The sequence below is a fragment of the Lissotriton vulgaris genome, chromosome 2_1 (genome assembly GCF_964263255.1).
Source record: "Lissotriton vulgaris chromosome 2_1, aLisVul1.2, whole genome shotgun sequence".
NCBI lineage: Eukaryota > Metazoa > Chordata > Amphibia > Caudata > Salamandridae > Lissotriton > Lissotriton vulgaris.
Genome location: NC_141687.1, coordinates 1,672,748,568 through 1,672,774,743, shown reverse-complemented (window position 1 = coordinate 1,672,774,743; position 26,176 = coordinate 1,672,748,568). Strand labels below are relative to the sequence as shown.

The 26,176-nt window shown below is 43.4% G+C and overlaps 1 protein-coding gene across 1 annotated transcript in view; it reads right to left on the bottom strand.

Annotated features, from left to right (window-relative positions):
- Positions 1–2,428: 2,428 nt before the first annotated feature.
- Positions 2,429–26,176, bottom strand: part of ZNF683 (zinc finger protein 683) — a 52,782-nt gene continuing 29,034 nt past the window's right edge. Inside the window, exons 4-6 of the mRNA XM_086958911.1 lie at positions 22,164–23,152; positions 19,975–20,103; positions 2,429–2,955 (exon numbers count right to left, since the gene is read on the bottom strand). Of these exons, the coding sequence (XP_086815037.1) occupies positions 2,446–2,955; positions 19,975–20,103; positions 22,164–23,152 (1,628 nt within the window). The 3' untranslated portion in view covers positions 2,429–2,445. The remainder of the gene's footprint in view (positions 2,956–19,974; positions 20,104–22,163; positions 23,153–26,176) is intronic.

The window sequence follows — 26,176 nt, the reverse complement described above, 5'->3', positions numbered from 1 at the left end:
CTTCTGCCGAGTTTTTTGGGCAAGGTTGTTTGAGGAAAGTACTACTGTTGTGGCAGATTTACTAACTTAAAAAATAAGCGGCAGATGTATGTTAACTGGCGCATCCCCAGGGATGCGCCAGTTAACGTGCGCCACAGTGCGCCACAGCTCCACCACCCATGGTGCGCCGCATTTATAATGCGGCGCACCATGGTGCAAAAACGGCACAGATGCGTGACGCATCTGTGCCGGAAATGTGGCGGATTGCTGGAGTTGCGTCGCAAGCGCGACGCAGCTCCAGCAAGGCTCGGGGGTGCCCCATCTACACAATGCTGCATCAAGACCTACTCCTGCTTCAAGCAGGCGCAGGGTTTTGACGCAGCATTGGCCTGAAAGTGACTGAGTGAAATCTCATAGATTTCACTCAGCCACTTTCAGGAGGCGTTCCTGCGCAGGAACGCCCCCCCCTGCGCAGGAACGCCTCCTTATGGCGCAGGGCTTTACAACGTGACGCATCTCCTAGATGCGTCACGTTGTAAATAGGGTGCATTGTTTGCGCCGCAGTTGCGTCAAATAAAGTGACGCAATTGCGGCGCAAGGGCATCATAAATCTGCCCCTAAAATCACAGCGAGAGGCGATGGTAGGGCCTGGGCGAGGTGGGGTGGAGTCTCCATACCCAATCATCCCTCCACCCACCAAGTCCCCACCTGTCCCCCTCCCCCACCACCCAAAAAAAATAGATTGCTGAGGCTGCTGATGCCCTGCGGTGTTTTCACACTCCTTAATCGATCTGCAGGGGTTTCTAGCTCACATTCCATGCCACTGCGTGATATTGACTATTCATCGGATGGCTGTGTGTCGGAAGCCAATATTGCGTGACACATGGTGACACGTTGTGAGTTGGCGGATCTGCAATACTGTTGTCTTCAGAGAGGGAGCCGCTGAATAGCCACTCATATCAATGGGTCATATGACCACTGGCAGTCCTGCGTGTGTGTGTTCTGTGCCCCGGTTTCAAATTCTGAAGCTGCATGCTGACCCAGACCCACTCTTTCTCTCTCTTGGCTAAATCACACGACTGTTGCCACTTTTCGCAGCGATGCAAAGGAAAGGAGTAGCACATTTTATTATACCTAGTGCCTCATATTGGAAACAATCAATAATTTGGGAAACCCAATATACCCTTGGAGGCGTGGGCAATACAGTGAAGGGTAAAAGGAGCCTACAAGGGTATGGCAGAGCCGCCAACTCACAACGTGCCACCATGTGTCACACAATATTGGCTTCCGACACACAGCCATCCGATGAATAGTCAATATCACGCAGTGGCATTTGTTTGTACTCCTCTTGATATTTATTCAATATATAAAAATATATTTTCATATTTCTAGGTTCTCCCGTGTTATTTATGCCAAGATATTATATTGTTTGATGTTGTCTAACAACACTTAGGCGTTTGTTCCGTAAGGACTAACTCCCTGATTAATCTTTTATGAACAAAAGATAGTTTTAAATCAAATCCCTTGTAGGCTCCTTTTACCCTTCATCATATTGAAAACAGCATGCTTCTAACGGCATGATAATGGCTGCCTTGGTAAAGGGTGAGATACATCCTACAACCAGAAAGTACCATTACCACTGGGAGAGTTATTTAACGTGTGAAGTAAAAACTTCCTATCCCGAGTTTGTACAGGGAAAATTGTGAAATACATAAGGAGTCATTGTTTACCACACCTTTTTCCGAATGTATTAGATGTTCCTCTCACATTATCTCTCAATAAATGTTGCCAGGTTTGACATGACAAGATCTGTCAGGAATTGGAATTTAACCCCCTACTCAAAAAAGGGCAACGTTTTGTTGTTCATGCCTCATTCAGCAGCACTCATCTTATTTTCCTGGCAATAATGAAAGGCTAAGTCGGTCAGTTTTGATTCAAGCCTCGGCCATACTAGTTATACACGCACACACACAGGCATGCACTCATGCACATACATAGCCACCTCAAAAGGGGACTCTCATCCCACCTGCTTAGTTTACCATAGCAAACATATCTACTTCCAGGTGCTATTTAGAGGTCACATGTATATCCTGGTCAATTATCGTTTTGGGGTGAGTGGGGGATTGATCTATGATTTTTAAAGTGATTTAGCACCAACATAAACAGTTAAAGTGCTATATAGCAGGAGCTGATATCTGAGGGTGTTAACGTTCAAAAGTGCCATGCGAGAGGGTGATTTTGGGACACACCCCTATGGTGAACTTGTGTGCCTCCTGCACACCCCCCTCTGTTTCGCGCCTTCACAAGATAGTTTTGGTGTTTTTTTTCTGAATTGGCTGGAAAACCATAACAGGGTGTTGACAGAAAAACATAGCAAACTTTTAATAAGTCAGTCTTGTTCTTAAGGGGGTAGGAGTCGAGTCATAAAGTTAATGTGGTGTCCAGGCCTGTTTGGTCATTTTCAAGTTAAACCAACTGCATGTGCCTCTGGGGCCCCTCCTGCTTCAAGAAGAAACAAGATGGCGCCATTCTTGAGAAGTGCATGGGACGAGTTTTCCTGCACATCCTGCTAACACTGCTCGCCTCCATCTTTCTCAGGATGAGTGTCTCCATCAGCAGGGCTGCCCTGTGGTTGCCGAGCCCTCTTTCATCTAGTGTGGCGGCATCCTGGCTCAGGTTGAACTGGTCGCCCATGCTGTTGGCATCAGAGAGTTTTGCAGATGGGCAACTGCTGCATGGTAAGAGTGGGCAGTTGCCTCGATTATGCACCTCTAGGTTGCCACGATGGATATAGGTCAGAGGACAGCTGGGGCAACGACGCAGCTGATGGCGCTCGTGCAGCCTTCGATGCAGCTTGAGGTGAATGTATTGGGTGAAACGGGTGTGGCAGAGCCGGCACTGGTATGGGCGCTCCCCTGAATGCAGACGCAGATGTGTCTTGAGGTTGCTGGTGCTGCTGAAGCACTTGTTGCAGACCTGGAAGATAGGAGACAGATTTAGAAGAAGCACCCCACACACTGGCTGGGGGTTGTGTCTATCCCCGGCAACACTGAACCAGTAACCAGCACCCCATCATACTTTCATTCTAGTCATTTTTCAGCCAACACACGATTCATGTTTCATTTGGCCGTCATGAGCACCTTGTTGCAATACTCCCATCTGTTAATCCCCATCCCAAACTTGAAGGCATAGCATCTAGATCTCTTACACATGCACACTTGGAGATGCTGCCTCAGACACAAAGGCGCCTCTAGCCATTCCTCGCTCTCTCTGTTCTTTCCTGTGATCTGGTTGGGCACCCAAGTTCACCCTCATTTGTCTAACAGTGGACTATAGTCTTTAACAGAGTTGTAGCATGTAGAGTGGTGGTGGCAGGGTACCATGATTTGTAAATCCATGGAATAATGCTGAAATGTGCATGGGTGGGACTGCCATTAACTAAAGAATTGGGAATCCAATGGAGTAATGATTGGAACAATTGTTTGACAGCAGAGGCCTGAAGTCATTCCAAACCCTAAAGATTACTTTGGACTAAATTGTACCTATGCATGGCAGTATAGGCAACTTACCTGCTTCCTGACACACAAGCTAAGAACAGTGCAAATGTCAATGCTCATATTGCCTATTACAAATACCTTACCACATGAGGGAATTACAATGGGGTAGTATCTGGCCTTTATAGCCATATATTCCCAAATATTTTTAGAATTGGGCGGTGGACTCTGCTCTTTTTGCTGAATTTGCAGAGTTTCCTCACCCCACGGAGAACACAGAGTTCCAAAAAACTGGAGTTTTTTCCTCGCTCATGCTTACCAGTAAAATCCACCTCCGGGCAAGATTTCTCAACGCGGGCAATCAGATTTCTCAACGTGGGCGGTCACGGATGGTCGTCGTGGCTGCTCGCATTGAGAACCTTTCGGTTCGCATTGAAAAAGCTGCCGCTCAAGTAGAAAATCTACTTATGTGGTAGAAAAGAAGTAGCACCCTCTTACGCTGCACATGGTGCCATTCGTGCTGTTTTTACAGTGCGGGACAAATGCCCCGCGCTGAAATTTAATGCGAACGGTGTGACCAAATGCACTCTGCAGCTTGCAGAACTTCACGTGGCGTGACAAGAGTTTTTGGGTCACTTCCTAGAACTCTGTGAACTCCACCCGGGCCTACATATTTTCTCCTCTTCCACACTGGAAATATCAACTACATATAGGCAAAGGATACTGGGTAGAAAATACTCTACAGGTGATTAATCTGCACTTCTGAATACAGACTGTAAAAAGCATAAGGGAAGCTAGGCTTAAATTATACTTCAAAATGTACAATGGCACTGATCATGTGTATAATTGCATAGGGCAAGATTGTTGACACAAATTAACTGTTGGCGATGTAAACAAGTTGGATGTGATAACCTAGACATTCTCTGGCACTGCCCCTGTATACAAGTTTATTGGAAAGGCATATGTCCCCAATTAGAGAATATAAATGGCTCACGCATACAGCATTGCCCTTGCCCTCCTAAATGACATGAATGAGATGGTGGGATTGAATAACCACATTAGAAGGTGTTTAGCTACAGTATTAGCAATGGTCAGGATATGCACCCTTCCGCACTGGTTGTATCCATCTTTACTGACATTAGATGAGAGTGTGGCGGAAATGTAATGTATAGCATCATGTGAGAAAGTCATTTTGACATTCAATAATCTAATAGGCAAATTTGGAAACGTAACCAGGGAAAAGTGTTGAAATGTGAACAGGATATGGTAGATTCCAAGGTATATACCCCCTTCAACTTTATTTTAATTCTAATAATGTGAACCAAGAATTTTGATCTATAGCAATACTAGTACGAACACTGAGGGCCCAATGTAGGAGGTTGCATGCATGTAGTAAAGTGATGAGTATGGTTTCTTCGCACTTGGGGTGGAATCTCTGCACGGCACACTCTCTGCAGTGCCCTGTGCAGAGATTCCACCACGAGTGCGGAGACTGTGCCAGGAGTGTAGAGACTCCACACTCGTAACTTTACTACATGTAAGTACCTTCGTGAGTTGGGCTCTGAGATTAAATAAAGGAAAGAAGACTTTCCATTTACAGAAAAGGCATGACTATTGCCTCAAAGATTGTGTGAAACATTAAGGAGTCACTGTTCTTCTATCAGATATGATGATAATATAGAGGAGGAGATATAGAGGGAAAATGAGTGGAAAAAGTTTGATAAACATTTGTTGCAATATTCAGTGCATTACGGGAGTAGGGCACAGTCATATAGAGTGATGCATAACTTTGGTTAGTTGATTTATTAATGAAAAGATGCTATTATCTTGTAATTATCATTTCTTTTACTTTATTTATAGGTTGTTATTCTTGGATGATCTTGGACTGTATTGTTGTGGAGTAGACTGCTAACAACTGATGGCCTTGTTTAGAGTTCTACGGACAGGTTACTCCATCACTGCAAGCCCCATTGGATATAATGCACTTGTAATACGGCAGACAGAATATTTGTCTCATTTGTGATGGATTAACCCATCCACCAAACTCTATATCAGGCTCTAAAATGTTAATAAAGGATTATTGCAGCAAGTGATGTGTCCTTAAGATGAGACTAGCTCTTTGCCTTTGCCATTGTCACAGTTTTTTTAGCTGTTAATAGTCAGGTGTAGGAAATTCGTACCTCTTTGTGCCTCTGTTGTGAGTACTCAAGGTTGGAGACTTCCCTGTTATATGAGCATCACTCTACACACTGGCTGTGTTTGCAGAGAGGATTGGCAAGGATGCTTGAAAGGACAATCACCCATAACCAGTTCTCGAAGTGCAGGCATAACATCCACATCCCCTGTCAGCTTTGATTGTATTATTGTGGGAGACACTGACCCGCTTGTTGTTCCACTTCCAATTTTTCTTTGACCAAAGATGGAAGTGCTCCACAAAGTACTGTGAGGACTGCTGTGCAACAAGAGCTTGTGTATGCTAGCAACAGGCTTCTCAGAGTTTAAGATGACATCACCTGGAATCTTACCTTAGAAGAAAGAAGATATTCCCCTGACCTGAAGCTCCTGGAAGCCAATGTGGGTGTAAACTGAAGGTAAGAAGTCTGTCCAGTCTGCAGGAGATGGGACTATTGAGGGAGAGCCAGAAGTAACCTAACCAAAAGTAGACTGAGTAGAGTATAATGCAAGCCCGTAGAGTGCGGGCATAGTCTTTTTATATTAACGGTTTGCAAGAAATTGGGTTATTAGTTGAGGGAGGGCTCAGTAAACAATTCAAGTAATGATCTCAGTCCTTGTTAGGGTGAACCACTAAAGTCACTAAATAATTCTGAGCTCAACCCCCTGAGAACTATGGCACACAGAAGACAGGCTTAACTTAGAGGCATTGTGTAAAGTATTTATGCAGTATCAAAACAGTAATAAAATTGAAATGCAAAAAAAAAATATTCCAAACTGAATTAGAAAACTAGAGTAAAACTTAGTAAACAACTGTAAGGAAATGCCTTACTTTTGCATGATCATCCCAAAGTTTTGAACTGATGCTCCTGACTTTTCAAATCAGTTTGCACTGAGGCCAGCTAACCAGACCTTAGTGTCAGTGTTCTGACTCTACAAAGTATATGTTGGATTGGCTTACACCCTATTGGTATAATTTTACATACTTATAAGTCCCTAGTATATGGTACCAGTGATATCCAGGGCATGTACGTTAAAGCATTGCCCCAAGGCTGCAGCACCTATTGTGCACCCCTGGGTATGGCAACATTAAAATGTTTCCTCGCCTGTCACTGCAGACTTGCTGAGCAGTTTTAACCTGCTCATTCAACTTTGACATTTAAACTAATGGTAAAACCCAAACCTCTCTTTTAAAATATATGTCTCCTCTAAAGGAGGCCTATCGAGTGGCTAGGTCCTATATATTAAACAGTAGATTATGTATTTTTATTTGTCCTAAGTAAGCATGGGCGGATTTTGCGAATCTGGCGTTCGCAAATTTGCGTATTTGCGGACTCGCAATCCGCAAAATCCGCGAATTCTCGCGATTTTTTTAGTTTTTATAGTGTTCGCAAGGGTTTCTGCCAGTTCGCGAGGATTTTGTACCAGTTCGCAATTGCGAACTTACTTGTCGGCACGCAACGGTCGTGACTATGTTGTTTCTACGTCTGGTTCATCATCACAGGTTCACAGCACCCTCTGTTTCATCACTGCCACCCTCTGTTTCACCCATGCCACCCTCTGGTACATCAATGCCACCCTCTGGTTCATCATCATCACTGTAGATTATGGGGGGGAAAAGCAAGCACACCTGCCCTGCTTCAACTGACATGAATTAATTTGGGGTTGATTTATTAATGTGTCACTGTTTTAACCGCATGCGCGCTAGCCGAATTCCGCTCGCACGCTGGGTTTTTAAAAAACGCACTTTACGTGACGAGCTGGGCTCGTCATCAGCGTGCGAGGAGGCTACGCCATGACGAGCCCAGCTCGTCATCAGCGTCGAAGGGGTTAAAATTCCAGTCTGGCACCTGCTTCCTTATCTGTCATTTGCTTTCTGTTGCAGTGCAATTTTTTTTCCAGGGCCTTTGTGGCCTACTTGTAGCTATTCTATGATCCGGCTGTGAGGGTCAGAGCAGGGTCATACAATTGTTGCAACTAGCAACTGAACTCTGGAGGGGCCCCAGTCAGGAAGCACTACAGGGAATGGTTACTAATGATGAATTTGAACTTTTGCACCTGCCGAGTGCTTTCAGTTTAGCAAAACTCGTTTTTCTGCAGAACAGCAAATGTAATGCCCCAAACAAACTTACTTGTTAAAGTTGATTTCCAATCCAAAAGTGATCCAAAGAAAGTCAAAAGGCCTCAAATCCAAAAAAGGGCAGGCAAATGTCAACCTGAGGAGTTATTCTGATAAAAATCATCATTTTCAGAAGGTCTATGCTGCTTGCTAGTGGATTTCTTGTGCAGAATTGCAAATTTTGTAATTTAGCGAGTGCGAGATTGTTGCTGCCCGCCGCACCTACATGTTCGCAATTTGGAACTTACGCCGCACGCCGCAAAATTGTATCACCAAGAAAAAAAAATCTGCTGCGTGCGAATCTGCGGATTTTCGGTAAATTCGCGAGCGTTCGCGGATCGCGAATTTACCGAAAATCCGCAAAATCCGCGAGCGGAACGGATTTTCCGCCCATGCTTAGTCCTAAGCTTTAAAAGAAACATATTGTCATTTTGTACCGCAGAAACACAAGTAGCTTAATTGGCGAGTGAGTACGAGGTTACATGCAGACAACTCAGCAGTGCAAACTTCTAAATGGGACAGGCGCGGCTGGTCCATTTGAGTGGAAGGGTCCCGCCCCGCTCTCTTCCCCCCGTAGGAACAGTGTCTGTCAGGCTGAACAAAAGTCAGCCTGACAGACACTATTCACTTTCAGTTTAAGCAGCCAGGAGACACACATGTGCACTTAGTGCTGGCTCCTGGCTGCCTGAAATGAACTTTGCTTTTATTTATTTATTTATTTATTTATTTATTCAGAGTTTTATATAGCGCGAACAAGATCTTTACAGATATCAGAGCGCTTCACAGAAATAAGGGTGGGGATAGCAAGAAGGTGACGCAACATAATATTGGGTGCAATATAAAATTCAGTAGCATGATCGGATGGCAGTCATGTTCTAATAAAAGATCAATAAACAATCAAATAAGCGATAATATAAGACGATACTGAGTCTTTCATACAACTACGATAAAAGTCAGGCGAACTAATGCTAAAGGGATTGCTTATGCCAGTAACTAAAAGTTACGGGGAGCAAAGGGGACGGGCATCGAGATTCAGTAGGCTAACGTGTATAGTCTAATAGATATTTAGTGAGTAGTATAAAAGGATCGACTATCCAACATGGGATAATGGCAAACAAGACGAATAAACAAGTCTAGATCCTGAATAATATGACATTATTTGACATTAGACAAACATGTAATCAGTAATACCCAAGCGGTGCGAAGTCTCTGAGCAACAAACATTAAAGTTCAGGTGAACTTAGCCATGAGGATGGCTTTCACCTCTTTCTTAAAGACGGCCGTGGAGGAGATAAGCCTGGTTTCAGGAGGGAGTGCGTTCCAGATCCTCGGTGCCATTCCTGAGAAGGAGCGTTTGTATGTTTTTTCCTTCCGGAATCTGCAAGGTTTCAAGAGTAGATTTTTTGTACTTCTATTGGATCTCGAACCTCCTGATATAGTCAGCTTTTGAGTGAGGTAGTTAGGTGCCTTGTGGTGAACGGCCGCGTGTGTCATCACAGCAATTTTCAGTTGTATTCTGGCTTCAAAGGGCAGCCATTTCAGAGATTTCAGGTCAGGGGTAATATGAGAGTGTTTTCTTGAGCCCGTAATGAGTCTCGCGGCAGCGTTCAAGGAGGCTCTTAGGGGTGCAGTTGTTGCTAGAGGGAGACCACTGAGGGTCACTATTCCATAGTCTATGCGGGGGATGACGAGGGCTTGTACTACATTTTGGAAGTCTTTGGCTGGGAGGAAGGGTTTCAGCTTCCTCAATGAGTTGATATGGAAATTGGCTCCTTTCGTTGCTTTGCTAATGTGCTGTTGCATGTTGAGCTTTGCGTCAAGAGTGACACCTAAGGATTTCGCGGACTCCACGATGGTGGGCCGGACATTGAATGCTGTTAGGTGGTTGAGCCAAAGTTGGGTGGTGGTAGATTTCGCAGGGGGTGCTATCAAAAGGAACTCAGTTTTCAGAGCATTTAGTTTGAGGTGATTGTCGGCCAACCACGATTGGGTCTTTATAAGAGTGTGGTTCAGGAGTTTGATATCTTCCGGGGATTGTACCTTTAGGTAGAGTTGAGTGTCATCGGCATACATATGGAAGCATACATTTGGATGCTTGGAGCAGGGTGGCAAGTGGCTCCATGATGAGGTTGAACAGTGTGGGTGAAAGGGAGGATCCTTGTGGAACGCCTAAGTCTACTGGCACAGGCGAGGACAACACATTGTTGATCTTGAACTTCTGAGACCGGTTATGTAGGAAGGAAGTGAACCACTTGAGAACAGTCCCGGATAAACCCATTCTAGTGTTTAGCAGCTCAAGGAGGTTCTCGTGTTTGACCGTGTCGAAAGCTGAAGAAAGGTCGAAAAGGATGAGGAGGCATGAATCATTGCGATCAAGCATTTGGAGGGCGTCATCGATTATGTGAGTCATGGCCGTTTCCGTGCTGTGCTTCGCTCGGAAGCCTGATTGATGAGGGTTGAGGAGATCAAACTTGTCAATGTGTTTTGTTAGTTGAAGTTGCACACATTTTTCCAACAGTTTGGCCAAGGTGGGGATGTTTGTGATGGGACGGTAATTGTTTAAGTCAGACGGGTCGGCTGTAGGTTTCTTGAGTATGGGCGTGACTTGCCCCACTTTGAGTGAGTCAGGGATGAGACCCTGTTGAAGGGAGCTGTTAATGATTTTAGTCCAGAGTGGGAGGAGCATGGTGGTGAAGTCTTTTACCGCGTTAGCAGGCAGGGGGTCTGTGAGGTGATTAGAGGGCTTTAAGGTACCGAGCAGTCTGCGTATTGCATCTTCAGAGTAGAAGTCGAATGAAGCCCACGATGCGCTGTTTTTTGGCTGAATGTTAGACATTCTGATGTGAACAGGGTGTTGGCTTACGTCATTGAGGAGATCCTTTCTTATCTTGTCGGTCTTTAGCTTGAAGAAGGCGGAAAAGTCTTCACTGTGTGGGATATCGCTTGTTGGGTTGTTTGATTGCAAGGGTTGCGGCTTTGTTTGACTTTTGACTAGTTCGAACAATTTTCTTGGTCGGTTTTTCGCTTGGTCAAGCTGGAGGCGAAAGAAGTCAGATTTCGCACGCGTGATTTTCCTAAAATAGGCATTTCTCTTGTTCTTAAGCTTTTTGCGGTGTGTAGAAAGTCGCAGCTCCGTTGGGCGTGACTTTCTCAGCCCAGCAAAGGTTAGAGCTGGCTGAAGGTGTGTGTGATTTATTTTCTTTTTACATTGTTTGGTGCGTGCGTGCATGTATGAATGTTTGGGAAAGAGTGTTGTGAATGAATGTGTTTGTGTGTGTGTGTGTGTGTCCCTGGTTGTGAGTGTTATGTGTATGTGAGCGTGTGTGTGTGTGCGTCCCGTCCACCCCCTCCCCCAAAACTTACCGGCCGCCACTGGAATGGGACAGCTAAAGTTGATTCTCCAAGGTATCAAAGAATTGTTACATTGAACACGCCTTGATGCCCAAGTCAAATGTAATGTAACTGTTTAAGAAATTCAAATTTTAGAAAGATGCCATTCTGTTGCCCAAGTCTTCCTGTAGACACTTGCAGATGCTGGCCACAAGACAGTCTTCTGTCCTCTTTGGAAGAAGTATGAACAGCTCACAGGATTACAAACATTAAAAACCTGCCATTGGTAGAGATGTACACCTCTCCCTGGCAGGAAGCCACACAGGGCATGAGCCCAAAAGGGCAAGCGTCAAAGGGGAAGCTGGCTTTGAAAGGCAAATGGTGGACACATACGAAAGGGGTTGCTCTTTTGTTGAGGTAGGTGGGATGGCGTTAGGGACAGAGAGGAGAGATCAGTTGCCAGCTGGAGTTTCCTTGGGCGTGTAGTCCCCAGCTAGTCATCCCCTGAGGTGGGCTACGAAGCTCCATATAACGGGAGTGGGGTTTTGCCATCTATGGATCAGGCAAAATAGAGCACTCTGGGATGGCAAGATGTTACACATTGCAGGAAGTAATCATCAGGCAGGGAGAGTCCTAGTGTCCCATTGGCTAGTAACCGCTCCATCTCCCGAGGGCACATTCTGGGCAAAAATGTGGCACCATTGGTACCCAGACCTCAGATCACATCTGGACAAGAGAGAGGACTGAAGAAGGACTGCCCCATTGTTCCCTGGACTTGGCAAAAAAGGCTGCACCAAGCACTCAACTGCACGTGCTGATCTTTTAGCTAGCATAGAAAACAATGTGCATGGGGTGCCTGGCTCATGGAATTGCCATTCCCAAGCCCCAGACAGAAAAGGTGAACTCCAATAGTCATATTGCTGACTTCCTCCTACAGCAACAGGGCAATGTATTCCATGGTGAGGTCTCACAACCACACCGCATATTAGAATAATTCTCCTCCTGAGCAATTACTCAAGCAATATCTTGAGATCAATTCACAAAGAGCAACCAATAAATATCAAAACAAGTCGGAAGAAATCAATCCAGTGTATTTCAAAAACTTCTTCTTTATTTTTCTTCTTTTCCAGACACTCAGTACTTTTTCTTTTCTTTTCCTCTGCCAACACGTGTTTCGTCCTAACTAAATATAGTTAATGGACTTCGTCAGGGCTAAAGGAAAATTAAACAATTATAAAAATTACTAAAATTCATAAAAGTTTATATGATAAAGTATCATCAAATATAATACTTAACATTTTCTAAAATTCTTTCTGCTGTGCAATAAGAGGTCTATTATGGTGGAACTCACTCTTTGGAATTGCAAAACATTACAGTTAATAATTCATCATCTGGGATGCTCCCATCCAGAGACATTATTATCCTAAAAAAGTCATACTCATATTTACAGATTTGTCAAAGCAAATTATAAAGTTTCCAACAAATTCTTAGAAAAAAGAGAGGAATCAGTATCAACAGCAATTAAACAGTCTATAATTCTCATGTAGATGGCTACACATCAGACAATCTCATATTTGCAGATTTGTTAAATCAACCTATAAACTTTCCATCAAATTCTTAAAAAAGGGAAGAATCAGTAACAGCAGCATTTAACCTGTCTATACTTCTCATGATGTAAATGGCTATATATCAAACAATCTCATAGTCTTTCTAACACAGAGGTATATGTACGTTTAGATGCTAGACTCACCAATAAATATCTTTACTCTATAGTATTGGCGAGACCTCAGACGATCTGGACAGCCCCCCACGGGGCACCCACCTCACCAATAGTTATATGTTTCCTTTTTGAGGTACTTGAACCTTCCCCAATAGAACATTAAATACAAAAGGTGTAGAAATTTGTTTAAATACCCACCACCCATAAGGGTTTGTCTCTATACATGAGGGCGTTAATATAAAGATTATGATAATAGGGTTTTAAATACTATCTAATGATTTCAGGTTAACTTAGTAATCAGGAGGGCTTTTTTAATTTTGAAACCTAGATGAATATGAATACATATTATAGAGTCTGTATTACATGTAACACTGTGGACTCATACCCTTAATAATGGAACTATATGTACTCTCTAGGAACTCTCAATCTGTGATCGTCTGAGGTCTCGCCAATACTATAGAGTAAAGATATTTATTGGTGAGTCTAGCATCTAAACGTACATATACCTCTGTGTTAGAAAGACTATGAGATTGTTTGATATATAGCCATTTACATCATGAGAAGTATAGACAGGTTAAATGCTGCTGTTACTGATTCTTCCCTTTTTTAAGAATTTGATGGAAAGTTTATAGGTTGATTTAACAAATCTGCAAATATGAGATTGTCTGATGTGTAGCCATCTACATGAGAATTATAGACTGTTTAATTGCTGTTGATACTGATTCCTCTCTTTTTTCTAAGAATTTGTTGGAAACTTTATAATTTGCTTTGACAAATCTGTAAATATGAGTATGACTTTTTTAGGATAATAATGTCTCTGGATGGGAGCATCCCAGATGATGAATTATTAACTGTAATGTTTTGCAATTCCAAAGAGTGAGTTCCACCATAATAGACCTCTTATTGCACAGCAGAAAGAATTTTAGAAAATGTTAAGTATTATATTTGATGATACTTTATCATATAAACTTTTATGAATTTTAGTAATTTTTATAATTGTTTAATTTTCCTTTAGCCCTGACGAAGTCCATTAACTATATTTAGTTAGGACGAAACACGTGTTGGCAGAGGAAAAGAAAAGAAAAAGTACTGAGTGTCTGGAAAAGAAGAAAAATAAAGAAGAAGTTTTTGAAATACACTGGATTGATTTCTTCCGACTTGTTTTGATATTTATTGGTTGCTCTTTGTGAATTGATCTCAAGATATTGCTTGAGTAATTGCTCAGGAGGAGAATTATTCTAAATTCATTATATAGACAAAATTCTTTTGCCTATCTTTACAGTTTATGACAAGGGACTGTATCTCAACCTTTGAGCAGTACTAAGCTAGATAGACCTTTCATCTTATAGGAACACTATAAGCGCAAAAAGCCCCTCTTGTCAAGTTGTTAAATTATCCACACCGCATATTAAACCACTTTTCTCACTACAACGTAACACCCAGTTACAGAAATCCAATATGGGGAATCTGACATATGAAATTTAAAAGTTTTAAGTAGAAATAGAACAAGGACGCATAATATACCAATGATAATCAATTGTCATAGAAGAGAAGGACTTAGGCCTAATTTGACATTGACAGCAATGGAGCACATGTGAGATACACTAACCATTTTTTCCCTGCCTGGTCAAAGATTTTACCTTTTGACCCCAGTCCTTTAAGTCCCAGTCCTCCACAGGGGTACACTTGTAAAGCCCACCAGGATCACAGAGGAGACACTTAGAGACTCACAAGGTAGCAGGCAGAGATCAACTAGGTCCAGCTGCCACTGGTCAGCTGGGTAGTTGCAGGAAAAGACCCAATGTAGCTTAATGTGTCCCCATAGCTTTAACAGGAGGTCAACCATAAAACCGTTGGAGGCCATATCTGTGTCCTGGGAGGGAGAGCAGGTCCAGTCTTCTAGGCTCTTCTCAGGTCTCAGACAGCAGACAAAATACTTTTCTGATGTTCTACGGGTGCAGGAGTATTTGGAAGAGGATGTCTGGAGATGCCACACTTATGACTGACATGAGCTGGTGGGTGGGGATGACCCCTGGGCTCACCATAATCAATGGAGTAAAGGTTACTGGGGTTAACTCTAGCCAATGTGGACATTTTCAAGATGGCAGCATTCTTCGGCAAAATTAAACATGTTGAGGGTTGTGTGTGTGTGAAGGGGGAGTGTACTAAAGTAATCCTAGTGTCCTCCTACATCGAACATCAAATAGTAGTTTGAGGCAGTCCTTGATCCCCCTAAAAGCCCAGAGACAGAAGCCTGGGTGAACGAAGCAGTGTTCATCAACAACCAGTCCATGGAGGCACCAGAACTATTTTGGCATCCTCTGTTGCCCTTTGAAGTGAGCCTCTACTGTGATATGTAAAACTCCAGCAGACCTGTCAAGCAGATCTTGGCACTCTACCAGGATTTGACACTGTGATGTCAAAAATAGAGGTCCAACCACTAAGCCAGTGCCAGATCTACATAAAAGGCTGCACTCAGGCACAACCACCATCTCCTGAGAGACACCAAGCGGAGAGCCCTTACTGAAAAAATTGAGGCCAGATCCAACAACTGCAAAGAGATCTTTTCTATTATCAAAGAGTTCACTATCACTCCCTCCCAGCAACTCTGTGGCAACCTCTCCAACTTCTCTCACAGCAAAATCGATAAGATCTACAGTAACTTTGAAAAACAAGCGAGTTCCAAGGACTTCACCACCAACCTGCCCACAGCCAACCCGGGCAGCCACCTAACCAACTGGAGAAGCTCACAGAGGGAGACCCCACTATAATCATAACAAGCATTTACAATGCAATGGTCTCGGCATTATTAAATGAAGAGATATTGACATTGCTCACGACATTTTTAAAAAAAAATCATAAATAAATGGTATTGTCATTTACATTGCCAATAGCTTAATCGTTAAATAAATGGCATTGTCATTTACAATGCCAATAGCTTAATCGCTCGCATATACTTGACCTATTGCATTTACACCCACACAGAGCCACACATACAAAGCCACACACACACACATACAGAGCCACCCACACACACATACAGAGCCACCCACACAGAGTCATTCACATAGAGCCACCTACACAGAGCCACCCTCACACAGACAGAGCCACCCACACAGAGCCACCTACAAAAAAAGCTATCCACAGAGCCACACACACGCACAACCACATACAGAGCCACTTTTCTGCTGCACGTCATTGTTTCTAGTACACAGGTAGAATAATTTCAAATTCGCCATTAGTTGTATTATTTCTTTTGAACTTTGGGATGGCTAGCAATACCCATGAGGGTGGATGTTGGACTCTGCTTACTTTTGGCATTTTGCTGCTAATTGTTCCCTTTCACTTGCAACTTTTAGGTCAAATGACATGGTGCATCACTTTCCCTTCTATTCCTCTCGCATTAGGTTTCATGTCAACCACATGGTTTAAGTTATGTATTGGGAACTACAGGCTATGCATGGCTAGGTGTAATGGGAGCGAGAAATCAATGGAAATGGCTCAGGTGTGGGTGGTGCTCGTGGAACTGGCTAAGCACCCGACTGATGATGAAGAGGGTGTACTTGGTGAGATGGAGGGCGCACAGGCCAATTGAAGCGGCTGACACTTGATGAAGGAAGGGCATGATGAGACTGATGAGGGCCTGACAAGGACTCTCCTCCAGTGTTCCGTGTCTGCCCTAGATTGAGATCTGCGAGGCAAGGAGTCTAGAAGGTGGTGCTGGGGATCTGGGCGACTCCCTGAGTATTTTAGTCGCTTGCAGCATGCTTGGGAGTGTGGATGGGGAGGAGAGGCTTTGTTGGGATGATTAAGGGCCAGGGGGTGGGTTGGGTATTGAGAGTTTTCTATTGGAATCTGCATTTTGAACAGTAACACACATGGAGGCTAACAGAGCTGTATGTTGGGCTAACTATGGGGAGATGGCGGGGAACCAGTAATGTGCTCCTGGGGCCCCCTGTCGAGACTCTTTGCTTGCAGCCAGCTCTGGGAGGGCCGCAGGAATGCTAATTGGTATAATTGTAATGCATATCTCCTTCCCAACGACTTCTCTATGATGCCAATGGGGCTGTCTGTATGGCTTTTTTCAGAAAACCAATAAAAATCTGTTAAAAAAAAAATGATGGTTGACGTTATATATAAAACATTAATGATGAAAGTACCATACTGCTGAATAAAAAAAACTGTCCCTATTGGGACATCTGAGCAGAGAAGTTTTAAACCATGAGCAATTGTCAGGCCCCCTACTTCCAAGCCCTCCAATAAAACGTATGATTGTCAAAATTCCTGGTTTAACAATGTAGCCCATAAAAAACGGATTATTTTTCCAATTTGACAGACCAGCATGCTCTTCACACCGACATACAGGGTACTGCACAACATAGGACCTGCATACCTCAACTGCCTCCTTCACTTCAATCAACTCATCAAACACCTGTACTGTGCCTCACTTGCACACATCCCGTTTCTGCAAAAGCAGAATAGGAGGCCTATCCTTCTCCCACATCATACCCAAAACATGAGACATCCTCCCACTATATATTAGGATCTCTTTTTGAGTTCCACAGGAAACTGAAGACCTGGTTCTTTGACTAGCTACCCCTTAACCAATCACTCACTCCCCCCACACCTACACACCTGCTACGGTGCCTTGTTACCCTATCCAGTGATAAGTCACGTTCGACAAATCCAACTAACCTAACAAGACGCCCACTGTGTATCCGGCCGATCTGGATGGCGGGGACTAAAGGAGGGTGGAGGCTTGGGAGTTAGCCACATCTGCTTGTGACAGGTTAGGGCTCAGTGAACTTAATCAAGTTCCTGGCACAGTCTACAGGCCATTGTGTCAAGACTTCAACAACACCTCCCCACACTTAAGGCCTTTCATCCTTGTCCTAGGAGCACGTTTAAACCTATTCAAATGCGAATTAGTAGCTGGCAGAAGTGGGAGAGGAAAATGCAGATTAGATTCAAGAGACTTCAAGTAGGGCAAATGTAATTTTCTAAAAGTACTCTTTCCTTAATAGTTATACAAAATTGGATTTTACTATTAAATTGGATTTTCAATAACTATTAAAAAGAGTCCTCAAATTATTTTTCTAGGTGCTTACAAAACAAAATTAAAAATATTAGCTGTAATAATGTACCCCAGTGTTTTCCTATGGAGCAGCCAACCATGCTACTGTGAAAATAGCTTTTGGTCCTTCTTCACTGCAAGGATATATAGAACAGTAATATTTTATATGTCCTACCTTTATATAGCATGCACCAGGCCTTCTGGGCCATAAGGCCTACTCAGGGGTGGCTTATTAACATTTAAAAGGAAGGTGTTGACCTGTCAAAAGAGTTTATTTTGACAGGTCAAAATGGCAGTTTAAAGCTACACAGTCAGGCTACAATAGTAGGCCAGGAGGCAGGTTTACTGGGTCACCGCAGTGAGTAGCACAATGGGTGCTGCAGCCCACTAGTGATATTTAATTTACTTGACCATCTCCACTATCTGGGAATAAAGATAAATTATGATTGTGGAGAAAACGATATTAATTCCAAGTAAAACAATATCTGTTTAAAATATTTTCATATAAAATGATACATTACATATTTATCATTCTTTTTAACAACAGTTTACATTAAAAAACTATTTTAGATTTTACAACATTGGTTAGATTTGAACCTGGTTCCCCATTTCTGAAGTCGGCATCTTTAGCTTTAGTGCACATCCTTCTTCCTTCTCACACCCATCCCTCCATTCAGGTTGGGCATAATGTTTTTCTAGTCATGTTGCACATGCCTCAAAAAGAATTTCTAGTGGCCGCGCTGCTGTGAAGCATGGTTAAGAAAATACTTACACAGCCAATAGACCTCACGTAGCTGAGTTTGAGACCTATTGGCTTTTCCAATGCTTGTCAATTAAATCGCTTAGATTGAAATTTATGCACATTTGGAGATTTCTTAAATATAAAAAATAATATTTTAGTTTGGATCTTATAACTATATGTATATTGATTATATTTTGTGGTACATTAGAGCGACTGGTGTGTTTATTCTACTTCTGAATAACGATTGATTACGGTACACAGAATCACCAATATTAATTGATCACAATCTTTGTCCTAGGGCAGTTTTGGTTATTGTTTCTGTAGCTGTGCAGATTTTTCGTGCTTCTTCTTTTTTAATTCTGATCCTCTCATCTCATTTTCTTTTACTTTTTCTTTTCACTTTTGATCTTCTGATGTTCTTTGTTATAGGTTTTAATTTTCTTTATTGTTTGCATGCATTTTCATAAGTGTTATGTGTTCACTAGAAAAGATATCTGTGTATATGGTTTGTATTCTGTGTATTTTTTACACACAGCCTTGACAAAGAGGTTTTCCTCGAAACACATGTTGGCTGTTTGTTCTTTATCACTAAAGACTTTTTTTTTAGCTTTTTATAGTAGCTTATGTTTTCACTGCTTTCGAATGGTAATTACTCAGCCCCTTGCTTTTGTGCAGATGATGGCCCACATGCATCAATATCGGCTTTTGCGATTTCTAAATTGCGATAAATAGCGATTCGCAATTTAGAAATCGCAAAAATGTTGCGATTTCTAAAATTGCTTGATGCATCCAAAAAAGCATTTTTGGAATCGCAAACGGCCGATTTTAAGGAATCGCACCGTTTGCGACTCCAAAAATGCTTGATGCATGTGGGCCTCTGTACACCGTTCAGGAGAGCATTTAAACTACAGTCCATCCCTGCACCGCTTGCCGTCTCATTGAAGTAGGATATTGGGTGACACCGACATTTCAAGAGGTGAGGCATCTCGCATGGCTATACCACTGCTTAGTCGTTGGCATTATACAACGCATGACAAAAATATCACATCCACTACCTTGCAAAGTAAGCCTAGGCAAGTGAATGTGGTGGTAAGAATAGTAGTTATATACTTTCCATGAAGTAGTGGCAGATGGTATTGGGTATGATATTATTGTAGGATGATATCAGTCTCAGTGTAGTGCCACAGAGTCCTTATGTACGCTTTAAACAGGTGTGTGTGATTCTCCCAGCAGGTGTGGCAGGAGGGTTGCATGGGATATGATCTCCAGGTACGCTAAATCTGCCTGGCCAAAGGCCCTACATTTATTATTGGTGCCTCTTTGAGGCACCCTAAAGTCACTTACCAGGCACTGATGGGGCTTCTCGCCGGTGTGCACCAGGTGGTGCTTCTGCAGGTGTGCCAGCTGTGTGAAACACTTCTTACAGATGTGGCACTGGAAAGGCCTCTCACCGCTGTGTACCCGGAAATGAACCTGCAGACAAGGCAAGACGGCACACAGGCATTACTCAGGCTACACAATGCAGAGACGATAGATTAGGCATCGCGATATTGAACTAATGTCCCTGCGCAGGAGCTGGGGTTGTGGGACCAATTACCCCTCATGGACTACAAGTTACTCGCTCTACCACCCGATCTGTGAGAACAGAGTCTGGAAGGACATCAGATTTATTGTTGGATTTCGTTGCACTATCTGCAGTGATCACATCAGCAGCAAGCAAGGTATTGGGCAACGTGGGCTGTAGGGTGAGAAAGATTGGAAGGTAGAGCTGACAGAACATAGAGGGGGCGGGAATAACTGGCGACGCTGGAAATCTTGAGTACTGTAGGATAATACTGACTGTAAATGTGGGGGGCAAGGAGACTTGTGGGGCAGTATTTAGTAGAGACAACAGGACACTCTTGGGAGTAGCTGTGCGCTGTATAAATCTATATAACATAACATAACATATATTAGAACATTGGAATGTTGGGAGCTCCATTGAAAACAATGGAGTGCTCTGGGCTTATAATGGCTGATATAAGCCTGGAGCTCCAACATTCCAATGCTTCTTTGTTCACAGCTCTGGCTGTGAACAAAGGGTTCAGGGAGCCTGAGGGGATTCCAATCCCCTCACGCTCCCAAAAGGCTTTGTTTTCTTTTGTTAGAACATTCTGTCCTCTAGTGACAGAATGTTCTAATAGCCTTATAGCCCTTCGTAGATGGGCTATACCGCTTTTAAAGTCCCTCCCCCTTGTTAAAGGCCCTCGCCTTCGGCTCGGGGCCTTTAACGCTGGAGAGGGCCTTTAATAGCTGGTATAGCCCTCTACGGCGGGCTATAAGGCTATAATAATGAGATCTGTACGGTAGAGTTGACTGAAGACAATGAAAACAATGATCCCTGAAGGGGAGTATTGACAGAAGACAATGAGACCTCTAGGGCAGTATTGACTGGAGACACAGCTAAGAATGTGAACTGCTTCATGGGATTGACTAAAGAGAGAGAAGCAATGAGATCAGTTCAGAAACAAGGTATTTGGAGAACAAGGACAAATATGACAGAAGATACAAGAAGCAGAAGAGCTGTAGACCGAGGCTATAGGACTCTAGACATAAAGAGCAATGACAGGACTGGAAGTGAAACAGGACAAACAATGGTAGGAAAGACTGGAGACACGAGGAGCAATGAGATCTCTATGGTAGAAGTGACAGGAAATAAAAGGAGTCTTGCGAGAAGAAATACAGTACCGACAAGTGATTCTGAAAGCAATAATTACTACAGGGCAATAATGACTGGAGACCAGGGAATCCACCAGGGTAGTAGGTAATATTCATCAGAGGCACTGGGATCAATGAGGGGTTATAGAATGGAATTACATTGAGATATGTAGACAAAGGAGTACTATAGGGCAGGACTGGTTGCATACCTGGGGAGCACTGAGGGCTATACGGTGGTGTTAAATGGATACATTGTAACATTGAGGGCTTTAAGATAGTGGTGTGTGAAATTGGTGTAATTTCCTGTTGTGTAATGATGTGAAATTTCTGTAAAACTAAGCAAAACGATGTGAAATTACTCAAATCACAAAATCAGCATTTAGTGCTATTTATTTTAGCGCAAAATAGGCGTGAGGACATCTTTTCACTAACAAATAATGCTAAATCTCACAACTAAAACAGCAGCTTCTCGAGTTCTCTTAATTCCTGCTGTTCCCATGCTCCTGTGATAGGGTTTCCCCCTAACAGATGAACAATTACGAGAAGTAATGGTGTAATTTGGGTCTTTCATGTAAAAAGCGTAACATTAAAATACACTAGATTACGCCAGTGTAACAAAATGTAACCTAGACCTACTTAAGGGCAGCACGAACTGGATAGGAGTGGAAGGATAAACGCAGTGGGGCAGTAATGACTGGTCAGATGGGGTGTAGTGTCGGTTGTAGGGCAGTATTGACTGGGCAGATGGTGCGCAATGACCTGAAATGCACATTGTTCATTGGAAACACAAATGGAATGGGTAAGAGTCTGCTATCCAACACAGCGGACAGACGTACCTTGAGGTTGGAGAGCTGTCCAAAGCTCTTTGCGCAGATGCTGCACTCGTACTTGATCTTGCCATTTTCCTTCTTCAGTGGATAGGGCAGGATACCAGCACCAGAGGATGGATCCAGCTGCTTGCCCGGGGGCACCTCAAGTAGAAGCCTCTTGCTCTGAGAGGTAGGCCAGAATGTAGGTCTTGGTTGTGGCATGACCCTGTTAGGCAAAGAGCCACCTCCAGGGGGCAGGCTGAAGTCGGACATCCTGAACTCTGATCTTGGTGGGGAAATGGAACGCGTAGGTGAGGGGATCTGGGGATCATTAGTTGTCTGTTGCTCACTAGCCCCTTGCTTTGGCAGAGATGTTGGGGAAGGTAACACCGCTCCATATGTGTATGGAGGGTGCCCTTCTCCAAGACGTTTGGGGTAGGCTGGGGTTGAAGGCACAGAGATAGCAAAAGGCATGAGGTCACTACAACTGTTTAATGAAGGGATCAATGGAAATGTTGAGGAATACGATGGAAAAAGAAACCTGGGGTAATGCAGTGGGAGTGAGGTGTAGGAATGGTGGTACGGCTGAGGAAGATGGCTCAAGGGTGAATAAAGGCGATAGGAAGGGGGGAGCCCACTTAAGCCTAGAGGCAGATCTTTCTGCAGAGAGGTAGCTGAGTTGTGTGAGCAGATTGTCGAGCCAGCCTGGAAATTTGGGTTAATGTCACTTTGGTCTGGGTCTCTTTGGTCTGAAGTACTGGTCTGTCCAGATATTGGTTCCTCATTCATGGTTTTCAACCGCGGCTGAGCTTCACTGAGCAACATGTTCCTTGAGTCTGCAGTTTGGTTTGAGTCTCTCTTTGGGGGCTCGCCTTGCAGGCCTGGCTTCTTTTCTTCCTCCACGTTCTTGGTTTGCATAGCTGGTATTTTTTGGTCATCTGTAGAGTGGTTCGCTGGGGTCTGCTGCTGCGGTCCAAGGTAGATACAGCATGCAGAAGGTAAGTTAACTTTTTGTTCTAAAAGATTTAAAGGATGTGTATTAAGTTAGGAGTGTCACCACCTGTAACAAAAGAATGTTCAACAGAAGCCTATATTGACAGCTGGACCACAGCAAAGATATAAAGGGCTGATTTAGAGCGCGGTGCATGAGTTCTCCATGACAAATGTGACAGATATCCTGTCCACCTAATTTAAAGTGCATTATTATATAACGTACTTGTAATAAAGAACCAAGATATCCATCATACACGTGAGGCAGTACCCTTGCGCCAAACTCATTGTAGGGCATAGCCTGCAACCACAGAGCACAACCCTCATCATAATCACAGTGAAGCCTACAACCACCGCAAGAGCACAGCATGCAAATGCAGTCATCACACAGACTGTGAACACAACTTGAGAGCAGCCTGCAACCACAGCCAAAACACGGCTTGCAAAAAAGACCAGTACACAAATGCCTGCAACCACAGTCAGAGAAGAGCCTGCAAGTACAGAAATAGCACAGCCTGAAACTGCAAGAACCAAGGCACAGTCTACATCTACTGCCAGAGAACAACTTGCACTACAGGTAGAACACCATCCATGAGTACAGGTGGAACACAGCCCATGACTACAGAAACAGCACAGCCTGCTATGACAATGCAAACACAGACTGTAGTCGCGACCAGAGCACAGACTGCAAACATCACGGCCAGCAAACAGCATGCAACCACAGTCTGCAGTCATAAAAAGAGCACAGTCATCATCCACAACCAGAGTAGAACCTGCAACCACACCTAAGATACAGCCCATTAGCACCACTAAATTAGAGCCCATGATTAAGGTTAGAGTATAATCTGCAACCACAAACAGAAACCAGTCTGTTACCACAACTAGATCACAACCCATAACTATAACTAGAGTAAATCCTGCAACAGTAGGTAGAGCAATAGACACCGAACACAGTCTTTGACAGATCTTGATGCTGTCTTTAAGCAGCTTAGAGTCTATAATAGAAGTTTGGTCAGTTATGAGAGAAGTTCGGTGTTAAAATAGCATTGGTGTTATGTCTGTATCATCAGGACAGTCAGTGTATTTGAAAAGGAATTCAGTTTGTTAGACCATGAGTTTAGTACTTACTAGCAGGAGTTCTGTCTATTACAATAAGATTTCACTGGACTATGAATGGAGAATGACAGTGGAGTTTGGTCTATACCAACAGTGTAGCTGTGGGTGTGTGTTGTAACTGGATTTCCAGTTAATTAAATTGTATTAATGGTCAGAACCAGTGACCCAAACGAAACCTGGGAAACTTACAAAATGTACTATTTATCAAACTAAAACGAGTAATTGCAAGCCAGGTAACATAGGTAGGTAATCAAACCTCCTCAACAAACTCTCACACAAGATGAAACTAAAAATACAATGAAGTACAATGGTTGGATCGCGAAGTACCTCTTCTAATGTAGATGGTATATCCAGTATAAGTACATACGACCTTGGTAGCTTTTTATGGCAAGCAGAGACCAATTGCTTCCCCTAACAAAGTCTGTGGCAAAGACAATTAGCTAAGCCGGCCTCTCGTGGGAAATCCACAGATAAGCCCACCAGTAAAATATTCCTTGTCCTATCCTGATTCGAGAACCATGAGTGTAGGGGGAGGGGGCGTATGATGGATTGGAGCTGTGGATTTGCTATGGAGGGAGTCCTGGATCTTGATCCTCAGACTGGACAGACATCTACACAGACCCTGCCTCTAGCCACTGGAGTACCACCACAGTCCTCTCTGTTTCCTGACCAGCAGCCATCTTGTGTCCTCAAGAGAGGGGAGCCCAATCTTAAAATGTGGGTGAAACAATGTACTTGATGCAGGGAGAACAAGTACAGTTCCCATGCCAATATTGAGAAAGACTGGGGTGGTGATCCTACCTTGTTCAAGAGCATCTGTCAAGATGGGAATGTAAATGGGTGTGTAACCCAGCCATGCGTGCATGCCTTCAAGTGAAATTGGTAGCCTGATGTCTTGTTTGGCCCTGGAATTATGGTAATATAACATGTGCTCAAAGGCCTATGCATGTCTTTGGTAACAAATAACACATTCTATGACCTGGAGGGACACACAAAGCACCCCTTCATGAACAACATGGGTAAACTGTCCACGTCTTGAGATAGCCACGTAAACCAATGGTGGCAGCGTACAGAGTTTTTGTAAATCATAAGTATGACCAGATCTTTTTTTCTTCTGGCAAGGGAGACTGTGGTTTACTAACTCCCCTTGTGTAAAGTACCACTTTTATGTGAGCCCCAAGATCCTGGCGCTGACACTCCATGTGGGTGTTGAGTATTTGTATGTGAAGTGGATATGGTGCATGCATGTGGTAGTGGATTCATCTTCCCCAGACAGTGGAAGTGTACTGTCTGCATTGCTGTGACTGAAGTATATAGAGCCCCAGACAGTGAATTGTGGGAGAATGTACACATGGTTACCATTAGATATTCAAGGAGGTCCTTGTTAGCAGAGGGCTGCTGATTAGTTCTTCCTGAGCACTGCCATTTGGTAGATTTTAGGGGTGGGACTGCAGTGTCTTTTATCTAAAGTGAGGATCTGACAGCATCCCTCACAAGGAAGAAGAGGACAATTCTTCTAAATGGAAGGGTGTGGCTTTACATTCACATCCGGCACAGGTGGGCCCTTGATTTCCTAGCCACATGCATTACACAAGTCATACGACCAAAGGTAAACTCCCACATTCTCCTCACAAAGAACTATGTACCTCAGTAATGTGTTTAATATGGCTGTAGAGCATGATGATGACTCAAAATGTCATCAGTGGTGGTCCGGGATCCCTTGAATGGCAATGCTAAAATTAATATTGATGGGGACTTTCATGCTGCGGTGTCAGTGTAAGATCAATATGCAAGTGGATTAGGAATGGAACGTGAATTGTTGGGAATCATCGAGCTGTACTTCCTGAAAATAACTCCTTTAAGTAGTTTCCTAGTAGAAAACTGATTTTCTTAGCACAGCGAATTTTGTTCTTTGTATTCCTTGTAACATTCAT